Raw genomic sequence first — 22,988 nt, 5'->3', positions numbered from 1 at the left:
AAGCTCTAAAAAACCCTCCTAAATATTAATTGATAAATATTTTTGACCATAGGGACTTTTGGTTCAGTTATCTTCGCAATCTTAAAATTGCTGCTTTGTGGAATTTGACTGACCGTGAGAAACGCTGGAAAGCACCAGATGAGTAAGGCACTGTAGAATCCTCTCAGGAGTAGCCAAGAAAGGATGGATGGCATTACAAGAGCGCTATATTCAAGATCGAGGCCACTTTGCCTTGTATGTCGTACTTGTAGATTCTGCTTAGCCTTCTCTGAAATATCTCTGCATTCTTGAGAAATATTTAAGAGGTGCAGTTCTTTGTACTCAGGAGTCAGACCGATGAATTAAGAGTTTCCGTTGCTGGATAGAGAACTTGACTACAGTTAATTGTAAGCCTTCTTGGCACTGGTGTGAGAGAAATATGATGTTGCACCAACATGAGAAGTATTTCGGTGTAAAAGAAGAGGTTGGGCCAAGCTGAAGCCACCAGGATAATTCAACATGTGAAAAGAAACCTGTGTTTTAATGAGTGTAGGGGATCTCCTCTATGGCCTATTTGTGTAAGAGTGCCTATATTTCTTTCCTTAGCAGACAAGGATGCTGGTGTAGAATCCTGGGAGGTGGATTTTGAGGAGGTTTCTGAATGAATTCTAGGAGAATAGATCCAATACGCAACAATCTGAAGAGATTGGACTCTAGTTTCTGTAAAAGTTGGAATGACTTTTGCTCTCAAAGTGATTAATGGGGGGATGGGGTGGTGGTCAGGAGGTGTGTGTGGAGGTGACCGATACCTGGGAGTTGTCACTGACACCTAGATGATCCCTGTCTGCATTCTGCGGTTACCTGTCTTTTCCGAGCAGTTTGTCTCATAAACGCAGCAGTTGGTGGAGCTTCGTATTGTTGCTATGAGTACTGCTAGCGAAAACCTTGTTGAGACTGAGGGTACAGTTTGTACCCGTTTGTTTGGTAGTTTCCTATCTACGAGTACTGCCTTCTTCAGCTGGAACCACAAAAGGGCTACAAACAACATTTTTGTAATACCCGTAAGGATCTTGCAGTCATTGTATCTGATTTTATTAAATGAAGGGGGGTCATCAATGTGTTTTCCAAACACAGTCGCTCCATCATATGTCTTGTCTAATATTTGCACCTAATCTTCTGGTCTAAAAGAAGTCGCTTTCAGCCATCTCTGGTGCATTAAGATACCTGCTCCTGCAATCTGTCTAAATTCTTTTGAGGCTACATCCATGGCCCTATCTGTAGATGTTTTCTTGCCATCCTTCAAGATGGCACTTGCCTCCTTCTTTTTGTCTACTGGTAGGAATTCTATGAAGGCTCCCAGATCAGATCACATTTGGCATTTGCTTCTGCCTTGAGTAGCCAGAGAGCTGAAAGCTCTAATCGTCATAGCGGAAAACCTCATCGTCCAAACGCCTACCCTCCTTATCCGGTGGTGCTGAGCAACGGTTGGTAGGATTCTGGAGCGTCTTTGCGCTGCATGCATGACCACTATTCGGTTTTAAGTGACCAACAAAGCAAATCAGGAAGTCCTCTGGGGCCTTGTATTTTTTGTCAAGGCGAGGTATTACCAATATGGCAGGGTTCTTCATTAATTTTAAAACATCTACCCATATGTGTTACACAATAGATATAGCCTTTACAGAACTCCTAAATGACTATTTGAAGTCTTAAAAGAAGCAATCTTATACTTTCACTGGCACTGGAAGATCAAATCTATTGGTTGCCCTTTCCAGGTCAGCGTTGAAACCTTTGATATCACCCTGAAGGGAATTAGCAGCTGGCGGTGTAGGCGGGACAGAGAGTGATGCCATATAATCATCCCACTTCTGTCCTGTGCCACTCAGCTGATCATGAATAATTTCCCCTTTTTCATGTTCAAAATCATCATCCTCTTGCACATAGTCATAGTGAATGGCAATAGGCTCCAATATTTTGGGCTGTGCACACTGTCTCTGTTCAGCCATGAGAATAATCACCTGACAAAAAAATGAGTTGTGTAGGGGTAGGAGGTACTGAAGAGCAGGAGTTGGTTGTGTCTGTGGAGGTGGATTACCTGAGTAAGGAAATCTCTTATAGCAATCATAAAGCATCTGGCGAAGGTCTGTAGCCAGTCTAATAGTAACCTGCATTATAGGTTCACAATAGCGGAGTTCATCATATGAGTCATCATATGCATACTGTTTTAGAAAGGCTTTGAAAGATCTTGGTTTTGCCTCTGGCCTATCTTTGAAAGAAACATTTCTGTCAATATATTCATTGCCCTAGTTATCGTCATCTATGTCCTTTTGGGGATCAATCAAAGATCAACAGAACGTGAATAGTAGTTGTTACAGTGAAGAAACTGAGCTGAACTGTGGGAGACTCCCTTCAAACAATATACAGTAAGAAAACTGAGGTATTGTGGCCTTTGAGGGGTAAGAGTGATTCAAGAGCTGCTTCCTGATTGGCCAGAGTCTGGTTCTTTGCAAAATGATGTGAACAAATTATCAGTGTCAGAGATTCACTTTGCTGCACAATGTTTTGCTTTACACGACTTATGATAATTAGAGTAGGACCTCCACCTCAACAATGGGGAAGATTTAAACATGTGAGTTTGTGAAAGATTCATCATATGCAAACTGATTTTAAAAGGCTTTGAAAGAGCTTGGTTTTCCCTCTGGCCTATCTTTGAAAAACAATCTGTCAATATATTCATTGCCCTAGTCATTGTCATCTTCTATGTCCTGTTGGGGTTCAATCAAAGTTCAACAGAACCTGGATAGCAGTTGTCACACCGAAGAAACTGAGCAGAACTGAGACTCCCTTCAATCATTATACAGTAACAAAACTAAGGTAGGGTGACCCTTGAGGGGTAAGAGTGATTCAAGAGCTGCTTCCCCATTGGCCAGAGTCTGGTCCTTTGCAAAACGATGTAAACAAGATACCATTGCTGGAGATTACACTTTGCTGCTCAATGTTTTGCTTTACATGACTTAAGATAATTAGAGTAGGACCTCCACCTCAACAATGGGGAAGTTTTAAACATGCATGTTTGTGAAAGATTCAATACTGGAGAATGTCTATTGTATTTGTTACAGTTAGACCTGGGAGATTTTGGAGTGTCTCCCCTGTTTTTTTGCCTTCTGACCTCCTGTTTCTATGGTATCCTGGACTCTGTTTTTGCTAGTTTATTGTGTCTGTGCACTTTACCACTGCTAATAAGTGCTAAAGTGTGAGTGCTCCCTATATAAATTGTACTGTTGATTGGTTTATCCATGACTGGCATAACTGATTTACTGGTAAGTCCCTAGTAAATGCTACCAGTGGGCCTGCAGCACTGATTGTGCAACCCACATGAGTAGCCCTCTGAACATGTCTCAGACCTGCCACTGCAGTGTGCGTGTGTGCAATTTTGAACTGCCTATTCAACCTGGTAAGTCTACCCACTTGCCAGGCCCAAACCTTCCCGTTTGTATATGTAAGACACCCCTAAGGTAGGCCCCAGGTAGCCCCATGGGCAGGTGCAATGTATGTTTAAGGTAGTACACATACTGATGTCTTTTACATGTCCTAACAGTGAAATACAGCCAAATTAGTTTTTCACTGTTGCAAGGCCTGTCTTCCTCATAGGTTAATATGGGGGCTGCCTTTAAGTAACTTTTAATGCAGTTCCCCTTTGGGAGCAGATCGAAATATGGAGTTTGGGGTCTCTTAGCTCATAATCTAAAATCGCATCTTTTTGTAAAGTTGTTTTTTAAATTGTCTGTTTGAAAATGCCACTTTTACAAAATGGGCATTTTCTTGCTTAAACCATTCTGCGCCTCTGCCTGCTTGTGTATTCCACGTCTGGGTCAGACTGACAGTTGGGCTGTTGTGAATTCCTTCTAAACAGTGACACAAAAGGGAGCTGGGGTGTAGCCTGCATATCCTTATGGGCCATCTGGGCTAGAGTGGAAGAAGGAGTGGTCACTTACACCTGAAAGGGCTGTTCCTGTCCTTACACAATGCAGTCTCCAACCCTGGAATGTGTCTGGGGCCAGGCCTGGGCAAGGCAGGATCTTGTCAACAACAGAGACTTTCCTTTGAAGTATGCCTACTTCAAAGGCAGAAAGGGGTATAAGTTTTGGACCCAAAACCCAAGACTTTTAGAATCTTTCTGGATCAAGAGGAACCTCTGCCAAGGAGAAGAACTGAAGAGCTGGAGGAGGAGTACTGCCCCTATGCTGTGTGTGCTTTGCTGGGTTGGCCAGCCGTTGCTGCTTCTGCCTTAAAAGAGAGCAAAGGGTGAACTTTGCTGTGTATCCTGCTTGAGAGAGTTCTCAAACGGCTTGTAGTAGAGCTTGTCTCCTGTTGGAAGTCTCTGGGATACCAAAAACTTCAGTTTTATCTGCCTGCAGCACTGGTAACTGTGTGTTCTGTGCTGTTCAAGAAGAAAAATCACTGCAACGCTGCCGACGCCGCCGCTGGCCTGCACCGTGACCTGCCAATGCCGCACAGAGCCTCACGGCCCCACTTCATACTGCAACCCTGGTCTCACCGACACCGCCACCTTAGCTGCTGCTTGCACCGTGACCTGTGGGCCCCGCACTCTGCCATTGCCTTGGTCACACCGCAGCCTGGGCATCCCCAATGCCACCGCTCCTGCTGGTACCAGCGCTGCTGCCTGCACCGTGGCCTGTGGACACCGTTCGTGAGGTATCCGAAGCACCATCCCATCCCGCACTGCAGCCCCAGTCCACTGACACCAGCACCATCGACTCCAGTGTTGTCACCGGGCATCCCTGTCTGCACCGTGACCCGTGGATGCCTCACAGAGCCCATCTTGCGTTGCACCGCCGACTTGGGCCTACTGACGACATCGCTTCAGCAACTACACCACTGCCTGCACAGTGACCTGGTGACACCGCACATCACACCACCCCGCTTCACAATGCAGCCCTGGTCTCACAACGCTGCTGGATGCCGTCACTGAGCCGCTGCCTGCACCGTGATCTGTTGGCACAGCACGTCGCATCGTCCCACTTTGCACTGCAGCCCCGACATCATCCACGTCAGCGCTTCTGACTTTATCAGCCCAGACTTCGATCTGCAACGCATGTGACTTCAAGGGCCCGACGCCCCCCGCACCGAACTCCGGAACCAACACCATAACACCAGTGATACCGCTCTCTGGACCTCATCGCGATTTCCAAGGTACTGTTTGCGTGTCTTCCCGACATCGTAGCTGGCCCGCGACGCCGCAGCCAGTCTGAACTGTTGGATTTGTTTTTCACGACTCCGTGATAGCCTCAGATGGAGCTATTGTCTTCAAAGAACTGTCTTTTTAAGTAATTATAACACAATTTGTATCTTATTTATTGTATGTTGGATTTTTATTGTATTTGGATCTGTTTTATATAGGTAAATGTTGGCTATTTTTCTAAAACTGGTTTGGTGTCCTTGTGTAGTGTTTTCACTGTATTACTGTGTGTAATGTGCAAATGCTTTACACATTGCTTCTGAGAGCAGCCTGACTGCTCGTGCCAAGCTACCAAGGGGGTGACCAGTGGTTATCTGAGTGGGTATCTCCCTTATCCTGACTAGAGTGAGGGTCCCTACTTGCACAGGGTGCAAACCGACTGCCAACTAAAGGCCCCATTTCTAACATTGGTGGCAGAGGTGGTATTTGAACCCACGCCCCAAAAGAGCAGTTACCACGATAGTTCTCAAGCAGTGAGGAGAATGCTCCACAGTGCTAATGAAAACATAATATGATCATAATTCTCATTAACCATTTCACACTTTTTAAAACGTATACCTCAAATCACTTTAATGAGTTTGGATATAGATGATAACAACAAAAAGAGCACAGCTTTTAAAAACAATTCCATCATTCTTTAATTTGTGTTTCAAAATTGCATGGCAGGTATGCATGCGTTCGTTATTTTATGCTACATATATTTTGGATTACGAAGACTTGCTTTATTCTTGTATTGTCAGCACATGTATTACCTCAAACAGTTACTGTTTTATTTTGACAACACAAGTATACAGAAATGAATGCGCGGCCAACTTTATGTCTAGGTTTGTACTAAGCTAGTGCACAAACAATACATCCACTGTATATAAATTTACATGGATAAAAAATATATATAGCAATGGATTTACCTCAGCTGCACAGGAAACCATATCCCTTGCTACTGAAGTTAGGAGAATGATGTTGTTGTGGCAATACATCATGTGACTGCTTGCACATTGCTTCTGACAATTAGTCATCCCACTTACATTTTTCTCAACGGAATACTCAAGTAGAACCAGGGTCTGTATTATAATATTCCTAAGAGAGCCGTGTGCCGGTTTTTGAAGGCGTGCTGAGTGCGAGTTGAAGCACGCATTATAGACAGAACAGCTCAGAAACACGAAGTGACTGCTGCTCCATATTTCCTAGCTGCAATGCCCTATGTTCATGCACTAACTTCCAGAGTTATATATATTAGTGCATGCACTGCAAATAGTGAATGTCTTAAAAAATGGTACATGGATCACTATTGTGCCTCTGCACAGTCACAGAACGGGATCAGGATAATGACAAATCACACTGATTTCAGAGGACAGGAGCCCTCAATAAAACGAATGAAGTATTGGTAGTGAGGCTGCTCAATGGCATGAACGTGACCTGTCATTCTGCTGAAGTATACATAGAGCAATTAACTCTGCAACTTTGCCAAATACATATTATTGCTAATCCTATTGCTAATGATCCTAGTTAAATGTTCAATGAATAGATTCAATAAATAAAGTTGATTTGCTTGCATGTGTTGTGTGAGTGCTCAAACTCAAGCATGGGAAAGGTGTGACCTAGGGTACTTGGACATTTCAGCCTAGGACAGCAATACTCTAAGGCGTCAGGCAAACAGGAATAGATATGGCTGTTTTTTTTTCATTTATACACAAACAGGAGATAAGTAAAACATACAAACTGCTGGTCCTATCTTAATAGGATTGGTTTAAGAAACAAACCCTTATTTAGGCCCGCATCTGCCAGAGGAGAGGAGACAATGACCTATGCTGCCCAAGCGAAATACCACCTGCCTCCCGTATTTAGGGATCTCTGCCTGCCTGGTGGAGATCTCCATTTCTTTGAAGGATCGGCCATTATGGCCTCTCCAATAAGAGCATTCAAAGTTTGTTGAGCGGCTCCCATGTTTTGTGCGGCAGTTTGTTTTTGTTTTAAAAAATGACCTCAACTCCTTAGGGTTTTTTTCCCCTACAGCGTCCAGGTTATATTTTTTTCTCTCTGAGAAATACATCAGATTGGCTGCTCTAAACATGGTGGATGCCTGATGCACTTACACAAAGATCTCAAGTCCATGGGGCCACATGTGTAAGGTTTCCACCCAGGATACCCAGCAAAGAAATCAAAGGTGAAAACATGACCACAGTGCATAATTTGTCAATACAAACGTGCTGGTGCCCAAAGCTCTCCTCTCAAACTCGAGGCTGCTGAAATTAAATGTGCGAGCACGGAATACTGAGGCAGCGTAATTCTGAAGCCATCTCGGGCCTCTTTAATCTATTTACAGCCACTCCCTCTCCCTTCAGCTCACTCTTGCAGCTTTCTCTCTTTGTGACTCTTTTTGTCTTTCTCTTTCCAGTAATTGCTTGAGGCAGAAAAATAAGTGCCGGCCCTGAAAAATAAAGTGCCGGTTTCTAACACCGGAAACCACCGGCTGTATGACCATCCACCCAACTCTCAGACTGACTACTACCTTATATTTGCAACAACCATTGGGCCAGATGTAGCAAGGTTTTTTGCATTCGCAAACGGTGCGAATGCCCGTTTGCGAATGCAAAAAGCCAGTTCAGAATGTATGAAAGACATTCTGAACGCAATTTTAAGGAATCGCTAAAATAGCGATTCCTTAAAATTGGGACCCTGTTTAGAGAGTCGCAAATTGCGACTCTCTAAATAAGAAATCGCAAATAAGGATTCCTTATTTGCGATTTCTTAGCACATGTATGAAGTCATTCCTAAATGCGATTTGGGCATTTAGGAATCACTATTTACCACCAGGTTGAACCTGGTGGTAACCATGTGCAAAATTTTTAAATGCATTTTAAATGCATTTTTAAAATGTACATGTAAAACACACATGCCCTTTTGGCATGTGTGCACTTTACATGTCCCAAAAAATAATTTTGGGGTGCAGCAGAGGGGGCCTTAGGCCCCTAGCACCCTGGGGTTTTGCATTTCCAAAATTGCAATTTCTGGTTAAGAAATCGCAATTTTGGAAATGCAAAAAATTTGCAGATATGGGCCAACAGGCCCATAGGTGCGAATGGGGCCGGTATCGCAATTTGCGATTCGGTAGTAGCATTTGCTATTTTTAAGAAATCGCTATTACCGATTCGCAAATGTGATACATGGCATTTTGCGAGTCGGAAATAGCGATTTCTTAAAAATCGCTATTTCCGAATCACAAAAGGCCTTCATGATACATCTGGCCCATTGTCTTCCAAACTCTAAATCAGGACCATAGACTATTCCAATACACCAGACTCTCAGCACACAGGGGCACACTTCCAGGTGGAATACGATTCCAGGTGCACAGTATAGAGAATTTCAGTATTATTATTCAGCTCAGACCTCAGAATGAGGGATAACGTTCTAGTAGAAGGTTTTCCTCAATTTCAAAATGCACAAACTCAGATTTTTGAAGTTTACCAACCAAAAAAATTCACTCGGATTTACCTGCCATAAACTGTGTGGGAAAACACAACTGCGAGGGTGCAATAAACACGCAAGTTGGAATTCTGATTCAGGGAAAAGTATGACTTTGTGCCTTTATCGGGATTTGCACATAGTTTGAGATGAGGGCTTAAGTTTTCTATTAAACTAGAGCATTCTCGAATACACAACGAATAACCCGAATGCACAAGACTTTGAGTGACGCTACATAGAGACTGGTGCTTGTTCTAACTCAAACTGGTTGATTTAAGCACAATTAATGCACATTTCACACTGTGTTTGAGACTTGCAGATTCCTACCTCTGGCAGAAAGCTTCTTTGTGTTGATGATTTTGGCTGCATACTCGTGTCCAGTACAAAGTTTCACACAGCGTCGCACCACGGAAAATGCACCCCTGGCAAGAAAGAGCAGTGTAAGTTACAGTAATAAAGGAGTGCACACGCATGTATGCAACATTACATTACAAGAGCACAAGACTGTCGAGGAACAACTATACATAATGGGGATTCTGGAGATTAACTGTTGTCAATCAGGATTTATCCTTCACTTACTGTCCAATTTAAATCAACCACTGATTTCATTTTAGGCCTTAATTGACATTGTAACTGTTTGAAATCCCTATTGCTTAAACACACAGAGAGGGGTTTGAGACGACCTCATTGAACAAATGACTTAAAAGAATCAACCTCTTCAAACCACTGGCTAGACGCATTGTCAATCACATCTTAGTTCATTCAGAGGAATTTTTCTTTCTCACTTTGATGAGACTGGCTGTTTATTGTATTATTCTAACTCCTGTGGAATTATACGCGGCAGAACTTAAGGGCCTATTTTATATCTAAAGATTCATCTATCGCACTTCGTGTTGCGTTCAATCCGCCGTCTCATACATGCACTCTATAAATAAAGGTATCTCATACATGCACTCTATAAATAAAGGTATCTCATACATGCACTCTATAAATAAAGGTATCTCATACATGCACTCTATAAATAAAGGTATCTCATACATGCACTCTATAAATAAAGGTATCGTTGTGGAATGCAGCAGGCTTTGTTTCAATGCTTTTGCCATGACTCGAGTGTGCTTGACCCTAACACAGCCTTATTCTGTTTATCACGTCAATACCATACCATTATCACAGATACCACACAGCAACAATCCCTCTACCTATACCATAACAAGAAATACCTCCACCAGAAAAACCTCTACTACCAATGCCACCTACACCAATACCATCACCAAAACTACCACCATCATTACCACATGTAATAACAATACCATTATGAGCAATACTAATTCCAGTGCCACCACCACCAATAACATCACTTATAATATCAAACTCACTAATTCCACCAACTCCAATAACACCTGATACCCACATAGCTATCAATAGCTCAACCAACACCAGTGCCATCAATGGCACCAATACCAGAAATATCACCAATCCCACCACCAAAGCCAGCAACACCACCACTACCAGCACCACCACTAAGACAACCAGAATCGAATTCAGCAATACTAACAATAGCAACACCACCACCAATGCCATTAACAATAGTACAAGCAATGATACCAATACCACAACCACCAATAGCACCAGATACTACCAATACCCCCATCAATATAAAGATCACTTTAGTAGCGCCACCACAAACTCCGCCAATACCATACCACCATTACCAAGAATTGGAAAAGCCTATAGGACCAAATCTAACATGCTACTGCAAGGAAGCACAACTTTCAAGCCTTGGTTTACATGCACTGTCACATTAAATCCAAACTCATTTGCTTTTCAACAGCAAGCTCATTGTGTTTTTTTTTAACCAAGTGTAGCTACACTCGCACAAAAGGTAGTAACATTACATTTTACAATATAATTTGTATACATTAAAATGCTTAACAGAAGCTGTTAAATGAACGTTTGTTAGTGTAATGTACTATATAGTACTGACATAGTTAAGACCACTTTGTGGCCCTGTAAGCATGTAGAAATGTCATAACAACGATATTGACTATTATGCATTAAATGGGCATAAGCTGGGAGGTGATTTTTCCCTGATGGCCCCCAAAGCCCACAAACGACCTGGCTCTTCGGGCAGATTCGCTACAAGAAACAATGGACAGAATCAGATGAGCAAGAGATCCTGTCTGTGTTTTCCCAGAGTGCAAGTGTTCTCTACACCTCCGTCACAATGATACAATGCTACTCGAAAATAATTTTGATTCTTCCTCAAAATCTGGTGACAGCCTTACAAAACGTTTTAGCCTGATAGCCAAAAACTAGTCAAAGCACACCCAGAATTATGAAACTTAAGGTTTCTTCGGACCAACCACCTACAGCCTGCCACTGTCTCCCTGAGCTCGGGAAAAGCAGATAAGAAATACATAGTTAATCAGATTACCTCAATAACTGACAAGGGCAATATACTAGCTCCCTATCAGTAGCCTCACTGCAACACTGCAGATTTGAATACTCGATGGCATCACCACAGCTCCTACCTCCTCCTTCTCCTCTTTCTCGACTTATTAGTGGCATTTCACACGTGTTCATCCAAGACTTACTCACATCACTGAAACCACGTACGCTTTAAATAATACATTTTCATCTAGTTTACTTCGTTTCCAACCACATATACATAATTGGTTAGATTGTGTAACAACTCTTCTGATCCTTGTCCAGTCACAGTTTTTTTGGCCTTCGGTTGCAGTAAGTCGCGAAAGAAAAGCTGCTGAGAGGTGACGGTGTGGAGGGGGATGGAAGGAGAGGAGGTTGGACATGCCTACACGTAGAGACCAATCCCTGTGGCATTGGAAATCGATACAAGAGTGCCTTCCCATAGCTGTGAAGCACGGCGGGCTGCCGGATAACTCTGCTGGGAGTAAAGGTGCTGAGCTCGGACAGCCCTCTGAAAGGAGAGAAAACTTCCTAAGGACGGAAGATGCACAGACCTCACGGAGGCCAGGGAGGACTCCCCCCGGCTGACGCCTCTGGCTTGCTGGGATAGGTCTAGTAAGGTGGAGGCTCGTGGGGCGGCGGCGTTCATCATCAGGCCTAATAAGTGGTCATGTTATAATAAATTGAACCTTGGAACACACAACAACTTGTTTGGACTCACAACATTGATTTTGTCAGACTCTTGGAGGGCACACTCAATAATACCTAGTATTCATCCTGAATAAGAGGTGTAGTTGGCCCCGCCCTCATATGAAAATCTTTAGAGCCTCCAGCAAAAACAACATTACAAGGCGCAAACGGGTATTATGCGGAGGGCCAGAGTGTGTCGGGCCATATCAACATTATTTACTTCTCAGAATGTAAACGTAAACAGAACACCTGTGCTTATGACAAGGGTCAGACAAAAAGACACCAACCTGATAGCGCTGCTCCACCTACCAATGAAAAACACAAGAAAGTCACTCAAACCCGAGATACGAGCTGCTCAGAATAGAAACAAATCTTATCTACCAGTATCTACGAAAAAGAGGAACGTATGATATTGTTATTAATTAATTTGCCCTTCAAATCGAGGCAGATGGCCACTTTAAAGACTGGAAACCATATAAATCAAGAGCATGTCAGAAATTGTTTTAGCCAGGTTATCTTTCATCATTGCCTCAAGGCTGGTTTGTGAGAATGATAACGCTGGTTGGTACCTGTGAGAACAGTAGCACTATCAGTCATTGAGATGTGCTGAAAATCGGCTGCTTGTCTAGTAATTCTTTAGGTCGAGTAGAAGTTATTGTCTAGCATCAATTACAAAAGTATTTTTATAAAATCAAGAAAGCATTTCGCAATGGAAGGAAAGTTGGTGTGCAAGGATAAATGTTGTTATGGCTGGGTCAGTTTCCTCATAAAAGTCACTTTATGTTTTCTTAACTTTGGTGCCATTGTATGCATCTACACTACACTTTAAACAAAGTAAATCAAGTTTAAGTTCTTCTTGGGAAGTTTCGTGCAGATACGTCAAGCAGGGATCTCAATTTTGGTGGAAGGACCAAAGGTCACATTTCCAATTTTAACTCCCATAAGATTCTTTTCTCCTCGATACAGAAAACGCAACAAATCCAATTTATAACAAACTTGCCAAATAAACAGAGCTTTACTCAAGAAAGTGCCTGTGCTTGGTTTGGTGTAAATCCATTCAGTAGTTTTTGAGACATTAGCATTCACAAATTGATCCAGTCTAGGAATGAAGAGGTTACATTTCAGAGCCATTTGGACCATTACTTCCCTGAGCCACTGCTGATTCACAAATCCATGCAGGATTTGAAAATCCTGTTAAAAAAATACTGTTTGACATGAACAAGGGAGCTTTTTCTCCCATTTGAACTTGGAGGAATCTGGCACTCTGGACCTTAGTGTTCAACAGCACTATGGGTTGGAAATCAGTCTTACCTCTCGGCAAGGACTTCGGGGAGGACAGCAGCCCAGACAATGAGTTACTTCTCGAAATGGTCAGCGGCAATGGTCACTGCCCTTTCCTATGAGTTCCATAGGATATAATGGACTCGTAATACGGCTGGTGGTATATCCATCACTTTACCGTCACTTTTGGAACGGATTAACACCTCCTCCAAAGTTGTAATAACCCCCAAAATCTCTAACTTTCTCCTCATAGTAACTATGATCGCTGTGCTGCATGCTGGAAACTGGAATAAATGCCTACTTGTTAGTACTTAAAGGAACTAGGAGAGTCTGAACGCTATTAAGATCTGCAGCCCAGCGACCCGATTTCTGTGAGCATGCATGGCAGAATTCTATGGTGCTTACTAGCATGGTTTCAAGTCGGCCGTGTTCGCTCACCACCTAGCTGTTGGCAGGAACCACAGCGTTCACTTGAACACAATAGTCCCACACTAGCACAACCTGCAAGCTTTAAGAAAAAAAGCATGTTCATGAGGAAAAACAATTTATAAGTGTATCAGAACAAAAGTCAAGCTCAACAAACAGGGTGTCACAGAAAAAGGAAGCACTTAACAGATGAGGGAGCAGTGAAGAATAGAATAGGATCATCAACAGAAAGGAATACATATAGGAATACGGAATACCATCGAGTCTTATTGACTACTATTTTCCCTATGCCTCTTTGGAAATGTAGTATGTTGTTGCTGATGAGGGCTGCTGCGTCATGTGCAGTTAATAAAGGGATGCAACAAAAAGCTAATGCCTGTAGTTCTTTCACAGAATCGGAAATGCAGACACCACAAGGCATTTTGAATTATAAACTAGTACTTCTGTGGTACCATTTTACATATGCTTACACGCCTATGTAAATTAGCCCCAAAACAACTAAAATAGAAACATAATGGGAATATTCAGGAAATATTCATATAGAATGACTATAACCAGAAAGGACTGTATACTCTTTGCACTTTTACTAATTAGAAGTTGGGAGTTTTGAGGCTGATTCACAAAGGCAAGTAAGAGATCTGTAAAAGAGTACCTTACCTTGTAGTACTTTCAGCACTGATAAGTGTTTTTATGAAGCACCCAATAGTAAATGGTCACGTCTATTAAGAGTTACATTAAGTTTCACATGTCATGCCTTCAATAGATGAACAGACTGGCTGATCATATTGGCTCTTATGTGAGCTGTCAGGTTGATTTTGGATTCAAGATGAAAGTCATCATCATATGGGGAAATGCAGAAAAAAGGCACAGATCTATATGCTATGGAAAAAAATATTTTTAAAGAAAATTAAGGTATTGTATTTCTGAATAATTGGTTCGTCATAATACCATGTAGGAGCTGAACCGTTGATTGAAAATGTAAGTTTATTTTCATTTGAGGGCATGGCCGAGCCAAGGAGGATGGTGGATGTCTGAGAAAGGTGCTCCCGCTCCGTCGACCAAATCTCCAAATCCTCCATTCATCCTGGCCACTACACCTGCCTGCTTCGGAACAGAGTGCATGGTGAGCAGCCTTTGACACTAGTGCGCACCGTGTTGGTTATCTTGACATTTGAAGTCATTGCCTAGAGGCCTACAAGACCTGGTGACAAGGCCTAAGATGGCAGCTTCATAAAGGTGAAGTGGATTTGGCACCCTAGATAGCAGCACATGGTGACTGCAATGGTATGGCACAGTGGCCGCGTGCACCCTCATCTCCCAGTGCTGCATTGTGGCCTGTGGCGACTGAACCTGAAGAGTTTTGGTGCTACTCCTAGCATGGAGCTGAGCACAGGGAAGGGCCAGCTACAGTCTTTCCACTGAACTATACTGGTTGGGACTGCGGAGGCGAGGGGCATTGCGTGTGCGCTCCCTTGCCCCAATTGTGGGTGGTGGCGAGTGTATACACTACACCTGCACGTCCTGGCATATAGGGGGTCATTCTGACTCCCGCCGGCCGCGGTATCCGCAGGGCCGGCGGGAGCCGCCAGAATACCGCTGCGCGGTCACAAGACCGCCGCGGGTATTCTGGGTTTCCTGCTGGGCTGGCGGGCGACCGCCAGAAGGCCGCCCAGCAGCCCAGCGGGAAACACCCTTCCACAAGGATGCCGGCTCCGAATGGAGCCGGCGGAGTGGAAGGGGTGCGACGGGTGCAGTTGCACCCGTCGCGATTTTCAGTGTCTGCATGACAGACACTGAAAATCATGGTGGGGCCCTGTTACGGGGGCCCCTGCAGTGTCCATGCCACTGGCATGGGCACTGCAGGGGCCCCCAGGGACCCCACGACACCCCATACCGCCATCCTGTTCCTGGCGGCCAAAACCGCCAGGAACAGGATGGCGGGATGGGGGTCGGAATCCCCATGGCGGCGCAGGATTCCCCAGGGCAGCAGAAAACCGGCGGTACACCGCCGGTTTTCCGTTTCTGACCGCGGCGGTCAGAATGCCCTTGGGAGCACCGCCAGCCTGTTGGCGGTGCTCCCGCGGTCCCCGGCCCTGGCGGTCCATGACCGCCAGGGTCGGAATGACCGCCATAGTCTTATGTGGTGGTGTGACTCTGAGGAGTGTCAGGCGCTTACTAATTACCCAGACAGAGACACTATCCTACAGCTGGCAAATAAACATGGCTAGGACAACTGGAAGGCCAAAAATATAAATCTTCCCTGATTATACAAAACTGGCACAGTTGAAAAGGCAGAGCTTCTTGGAGGTCAAGTGGGCACAGAAATGCACAAACTTAACTTTTGGCCTGCTCTATCTGCCCAAAGTAAGAGTGGTGGCAGAAGATAAGACTAATTTTTTCACGATCCTGGAAGAGGTATGGACATGGCTAGAGAACACGGGTCATGACGAGGCTTGAATGAGGAAGAGCTCAGACAACTCTCAGGGATCGAGGGCCAGGCAGCGTCACAAAAGCACTGAACAAGCAGCAGCTGCATGAGCCACTGTGGTCCAGGATATTCGAGCGTGCCAGGCTTAGTTAACACAGCATTGTCTAAGTGATGTGGACACATTAGACTGAGGGTCAGAGTCTTTGACCTCGGGTGGTGGGCCTCCATCCCAGAAAGACGCCTCCACCACCCCTATGATCACCAAGGATATTGCTTGACACTATGCATGGACAAAATATTATATGACAGGGGCTAGGGTATCCACTGTGGTGCCTAGGGCAAGACCCTAGTCCCTGTCCCTAGCAGACTATACAGGGTAGAATACCCTCAGATGCAAGCCTGTCACGTTGTCTGTATTGGTGGGGCAGGGCTCCAAAAGCATATCAAGTGTCTCCCTCCCTATTTTCTCCACGTTTCTACAAATATACAACTCTGTAAGATTTTCAGTTTGTTTAGTTTCATATTATGTGTTGTGACTAGGGTGGTCAGCGCACGTTTTGTCATGACCAGGGATGTTCTGACCACTGCCAATCTGCCCACATATCGTTGCATGCATTCGAACTTAATGAAATTCAGCCATGAGTTGGATAACTATGCAGGGATTGCATAGCTGACATGCATGCGCACCGATGTGCCATTCCTCCCTAGCCATCGGATATTCTTCCGCCCCGGAAAGGATCTGATCAATCAGGGTGACACATGGTGTATATACTTTCCATAATAAGAGTCATACCTTCCTCATGATAACATATACAAACCTTCCTTAAGGTTAGGAAAGTACATATAGCTTATTTATAAGAGACACACAAGACACTACCCGAGTTAAGCCAGTAAGAGAAGAGCTAGCGAGGCCAAATTCTGGAGACTTCATTCTCTGCTTTCTCTTTAGTCTCATCTATTTAGTTTGCCAACGGGATGCTTTACACCAGTGGTTCCCGCCCTTTTGACTTTTGTGGACCCCTACTTTATCATTGCTGGAACCCGGGGACCCTCACTAAATCATTATTGGAATCCAGGGACCCCTCACTGGGTCACTACTGAAAGCTGAGAACTTAATCTGTTAATATTATTTACTTTTCTACGCAGTTGCGGACCCCCTGCGGAGGCTTAACGGACCCCAAGGGGTCCCCGGACCACAGGTTGGGAACCACTGCCCTACACCATAACCAGCAGGGTCGTAGATGAGGGGAGATATACAATTTCAGAGGGCTTCCTTGATGGAAGCCTACTTACTGTTGCTGACATTTATGGACCAGATGATAGTCAGTTACAATTCCAGGCAAACCTAGCGCCATAGGTGACTAGGAAAGTGGGGTGCTTTGGTCTAAGGGGCAGAGACTACAATTTGGCCTCAGACTAATACCAGGAACCTTCACTCCCATCTTTGCTGAATACTTCCAGTAAATTTTTAGCCCACAAGTTATATAAATGGACTCGACAGTGGGGTCTGCACGATCTCTGGAAAGAGCTCTACTCTGAGGACAGGGAATACTCATTCTTCTTGTCTGTCTAAGGTATACATGATTATATATGTACATAGGGACAGCAGATTTACTACGCAAGCTCCAGAATACTTATCTTGCACTGATTTAGACCACAACCCATCGCTATTAATACTACATTATGGCAGCTTGATACCTGCAGTATCCACACGGACACGACGCATTCTTCGATCTAGGATTACAAAAGGAGAGTCTCAAGATCATTAGTTCTGTGAGAAAAAGAGTCACAAAAGGACTTTGTATCAAAACGTCCTAAGGTATAAACTTAAAATTGAAAGATGGAATAATTGTGGCAGAGAATAACATGCGCATGTTGGAGACTTCTGTGCCTGTATATGATAGTTAGACCTAAACGTCTGGCAGCAACTAAGGTCTTACCAGACCACGGTAGAATGACTATAATGCTGGAACTATAAAAAATACCTGACGCACCAACAAAAAGAAGGTGACAGAGTGGACAAACTCTTAGCTTGGCTTGTGAGATCAGAGACCGCTTCTAAGCTCATTTGCTCCATACGAACACCACTGGTCACCTAGAATCCATTCTGGTAGAGCTCAGAGCGTTCACTGATTATTACCAGTACCTATGTAGCATTCCAGTGATGCCATTCTCCACACATATTACGAATTACCTGAATTCCATTCCTGTATTGTCCCTCACCCCTGAAAATACACTATCACTCAACCAGGAGCTCGAGGTTCAGGAGGTAAGATAGCCATTGACAGACTGACAAGGAGGAAGGCTCTGGGACTAAATGGGCTGCCACTGGAGTTTTAAGCTACTTACTAGGTACATCTAACACTACAACTTCATGTCATGTACATGGGGGCCTACTATAGAGGGGTACTCCTGGAATAATTCCAGGAGACTATAATAACTGCGTTCCATGAACAGGGCTGGAATCCACTCAATGTCAAATCATATAGGCAACTCGATACTCAACACAGAGTTTAAAATACTTGGTAAAATTATTGTGAATCGACTTGTTTCTTATCCGCCTACGCTGGTTTATCCAGATCAATACAGGTTTATACCGGGGAGGAGCATGCATATTAACATGTGCCAACTGCTACGTATTATGGATCAAATGCAGCGTATTATGGATCAAATGCACATAACACCTGGCTCTGTCACTGTGGCCTCCCTTGATATTGAAAAGTCTTTCAGTACACTGTTATGGTAGTATCTTTTTTAAGTGCTGACTAGGATGGCAGTGACAGGTAGCCTGTTACGATGGATGCAGTTACTGTATCCAAAGCCACTGGTAAGGGAACAAAGGGGCAAGGTTTTCACGTAGAGGTGGCAGATATATATATGGGAACTAGACAAGGGTGTTGGTGTCCCTTTTATGTTTATGCTGACACTTAAACCACTGACATGCATACTAAGAGTGTGAGGACAGGAGAGGGGTAGAAACATTTTCTGCAGGACACATGCTGCAGCCTGGTACAAATATGAGGCATTGCTATTTCTCAGAGACCCAGAAATGAGTCTTCTTCATGTGATAACAGTATTTTCAGATCGTGGGGACATGTCTGACCTGAAAATTAACGGGGATAAGTCCCGTTTGTTTTTCCTGAGAAGGCCTGTTACCAATGATTGTCAGCCCTAGGCAGGGACCTTCTTAAGATGGAAACCAGATGCATTCATTTCAAATACCTGGGTATAAAAACATACCATTAGGATGGCAAGCTGAAGTGAGAAACCTGGACAGGTGTGTTAATGGCATTAGGCAGTCAATTCAATTTTGAACCAGGATGCCACTGTGCCCCCCGGGGTAGGTTAACAATAGTCAAAATGATCATACTCCCCAGGTTATTGTACTTCTTTATGGCATTCCTTTGACCCTTCTGGGATCTTTTTTCTGAGATTACTTTTATCGGGATTGCTTTAAGGCCAAAAGAGGAGATGCATTTCTATGGATAAGGCTATGCGTCTGATAGATGTAGGGGAGGTAAGGATGCCCAACCTAGAGGTATATTATTTCACAGCCCAGATGATGTGGTTGTCGAGGTGGATAGCAGTGGACACATATCTTAAATGAATAAAACTGATGAACATAATTGGAAAATCCAACTTGCTACAAGTAATATACAGTAAAGGGAATTTAGGAACCAAATACTTGAAAGTGAAAGTGAACTGTCAAAGTATGCTGGTGTAAATACAACTGTACATCGGGGAATGCTGTTCTGTTCTCTCCCATTCCTCCCATTGTGGATCATGATCGAGCTAGTGAATGTAGCTGTTAGAAAATGGCCCTCTCTAGAAGGTCACCCCAAACATTTTGCCTTCCTCCTCCTCTTTTTCTCACCTTGCTTTTATTGGCTTTAGGGCCCTGAGCACTGCCACACTGCTAACCAGTGCTAAAGTGCATGTGCGCTCTCATTTAAACATGGCAAAATTGGCTCATACCCAATCGACGTTTGTAATTTACCTGTAAGTCCCTTGAACAGTGCGCTAATTGTGCCCAGGGACTGTAAATTTAATGCTGCTAGTGGGTCTGCAGCACTGATTGTACTATCCACACAAGTAGGACTTTAAACATGTCTAAGGCCTACCACTGCAGAGCCTGCGTGTGCAGTTTTCCTGCCACTTCGACCTAGCATTTGAAACCCTTTGCCAACCCCTAAAACTTGCTGTTTATTACACCTAAGGGCCAACTAAGGTAGGTTGTAGGGTGCCTATAGAGCAGGGTGCTGTGTAAGTTGAAGGCCCAAATTCGTTTTTCACTACTGTGAGCCTTATTCCTCCCAATGTTAATAGCTTAACATTGGGAATTCCTTATTACAGTTTTACAGTGTAATTCCTGACTGAGAAAGAGTATCTATGCCATGTTTCATATTATTGGAATTATAATTACAAATCCTCCTTACTGGTAAAGTCAGATTTAACATTACTATTTTAGAAATGCCACTTTCAGAAAGTGGACATTTCTCTGCTCTAACAGCTCTGTATCCCTGCAGCCCAATAAACGTCTGGGGTGGGTAATAGCTACACTTTGTGCATTTTCTCTAGACAGCCTCACACACAGGAAGGTTAGGTGTGTCTGAGCACTCATCTGCATTCTGGTGGCTCTTCCTCGGCAAGAAGGGAGGGAGCGGCTGACACTTACCCCTGAATAGGGAGTGCCTGTCCCCACACAAAGGGCTGATTAACCCCTACAGATAGCCTGGAGCTGGGACTGGGAAGAAAGGGCCTGTGTGCACTTCAAAGACTCTACCTTTAAGTCATCCTCACTTCGAAGGTACAAGTGGGTATAAGTACTGGGTCCCTGTCCTCACCAAACCATTTCTGGACCTACAACTAAGACCTGCTTTACTGCATCAAGGACTGTTACTCTGCTGGACTGATGACTGGAAGGACTGCTTTTCAGTTGTGGTGCCTGCTGTGTTCTGACCCTGCTGAGGGAGAGCTCCACTCTGCCTTGCAACTGAAGTGATCTCCAAGGGCTTGCTAGGTTGCCTCATGTTGCTTAAGACTCAAGGATATCAAAGTCTCAGCGCGTCACCCTTCTGCGCCCGACATCTCGCTGTTGCACCAGGAGCAAGGTACTCTGTTCACCGGGCCTGAGTGACTCTTGTCCCTGTTCGGCGCTCCAACGCGGTCGGCCTGAACTGTTGACGTTGCATCGGTCCCGCACATTCAGAATATCCCCAATTGGCGCTTACTACTTCTAAGCGCAAGAGCTCTTTTTTTTTCTTTACAAAAATATAACTCGACTTCTGTCGTTTTGGTCTTGATTTATTTATAAAATTATAGTCTATTTTTGTAACCTGGTGTGAAGTCTTTTTGTGGTGTTTTCATTGTGTTACTCTGTGTGTGTGTGTGTGTGTGTGTGTGTGTGTGTGTTGTACAATCAATTTACACATTGCCTCTTTAGATTAGCCTGACTGTTCTGTTCCCAGCTACCAGAAGGTGATCACAGGTTAACTTTTAGTGTTTATCTGACTTGCCCTGACTAAGATTGTGGTTCCCGCCTGGACAGGGTGCATACCGCTGCCAACCAGAAACCCCATATGTAACAGTAGCTAATACACACTTCACTCAGTATTGGACACAAAATTAAATTAGCACAATTGGGAAGTCATATGAAGGTTGTACAGTTATCACATTCCAGAGCCTAACTAGCAATTTTGGTTTTCATTCCAGCCAATTCTTAATATACAAAACCATTGTTGGTGCAATTAAGGCGATTTGAGAATATGGCAGGACTGAACCCCCAAAATCTGAAGAACTATGCGCCTTCTCACACATGGGGTACAGTGCAAAGCTATGACAATAATGAATAAAGCACTAACTCCTGCATTCTGCTTCCCTTCTGCGGGCACTGAACAAAACCTGGGCACAACAACGAGTGGAGGAAATCTAAGACAAACAGCAGCCATGGGTCCCTCAATACACCAAAAAAGTGAATACGAGCCCACACTTTAACTACACCCAATTTAATTATCATTATGCACTATAATTACCTCTCCACGATGTGCATAGCTAAAATATACCTGGGGTGGGGGTATTGGCTTACTCTAGATCAGGGGGTCTCCAACCTTTTCTGTAGCAAGAGCTACTTCAGATCAGAGGAAATCACTGTGAGGATTGAAGGATAAATAAGTTGTGCATTATTACCAGACACCCTCACGCCCAGCTTCCTTGACTGTAAGCTTCATGTCCTTACAGCCATATACTGTGGTTTGAACAAAATACTTTGACTAAGGGGTGCCACGTCTGTCAGTGAAAGTGTGTGCTTTGGGGATGTATGAACATGTTTGCGCATGAATGGGATATATGTGTATGGGTAACTGAGAGACTGTGTTGAACGCAGTTGTGGCACAGGACATACCTTTTGCCATACGTGGCCCCATTAAATAACACAAACATACAACCATTTATTTTTAAATTGGAGGAATTTAAAGTACAAAAATGTTGATAATGTGGAACATTTTTCTGCACTTTAATTTTCTCCCATTTAAATAATGACTGCATTTTTCAAATATAAATATGGCACAGTGCTCCACTGGGAACAAGAGACCTGCTGTTTCCAAATGCAACACTTTGAGAAAAAATGAGAAAATTAAAATGAAAAGTTAACTTAATCATAAGGTAACTATTCATTTGAATTTTTTCCAATCTAAAAGCATTGAGAAACATAATTACCCCAATTTCAATATTGAGCTGAAAAGGACTTTTATTTAAGAGTTAAATAGCTTAGTGCTTCAGTTCTCCACCTCTTTGACCTGGGTAATAAATCGGACTCTAGCACTACTCCTTATCAGGCCCTGCTATCTGCAGCCTGATGATAATAATGTTAAATAGACAGAGCCTTCCCTTAACTTTAAAAGGAAAATGTGACCCTGGGCTTATTTTAAAAAAAAACTACTCCAGGCTGTGAGCTACTCTGAAAGTGTCTGGGAGCTACTGGTAGCTCGATTGGTTGAAGACACTTGTCCTAAATGTAGGGCAGACATGACAGATTTATTT

The 22,988-nt window shown here is 43.7% G+C and overlaps 1 protein-coding gene across 29 annotated transcripts in view; it reads right to left on the bottom strand.

The window, feature by feature from the left end:
• The window catches only part of CAMK2B (calcium/calmodulin dependent protein kinase II beta), a 704,764-nt gene that overhangs the window by 580,500 nt on the left and 101,276 nt on the right, over positions 1 to 22,988 (bottom strand). For all 29 annotated transcript variants that reach the window (XM_069214308.1, XM_069214317.1, XM_069214303.1 and 26 more), the window contains exon 2: positions 9,026 to 9,120. In XM_069214308.1, coding sequence (XP_069070409.1) covers positions 9,026 to 9,120 — 95 coding nt within the window. The remainder of the gene's footprint in view (positions 1 to 9,025; positions 9,121 to 22,988) is intronic.

The sequence above is a fragment of the Pleurodeles waltl genome, chromosome 11 (genome assembly GCF_031143425.1).
Source record: "Pleurodeles waltl isolate 20211129_DDA chromosome 11, aPleWal1.hap1.20221129, whole genome shotgun sequence".
Lineage (NCBI taxonomy): Eukaryota > Metazoa > Chordata > Amphibia > Caudata > Salamandridae > Pleurodeles > Pleurodeles waltl.
The sequence above is the reverse complement of the archived record's forward strand: the minus strand, read 5'-3'. Positions and strand labels throughout refer to the sequence as shown.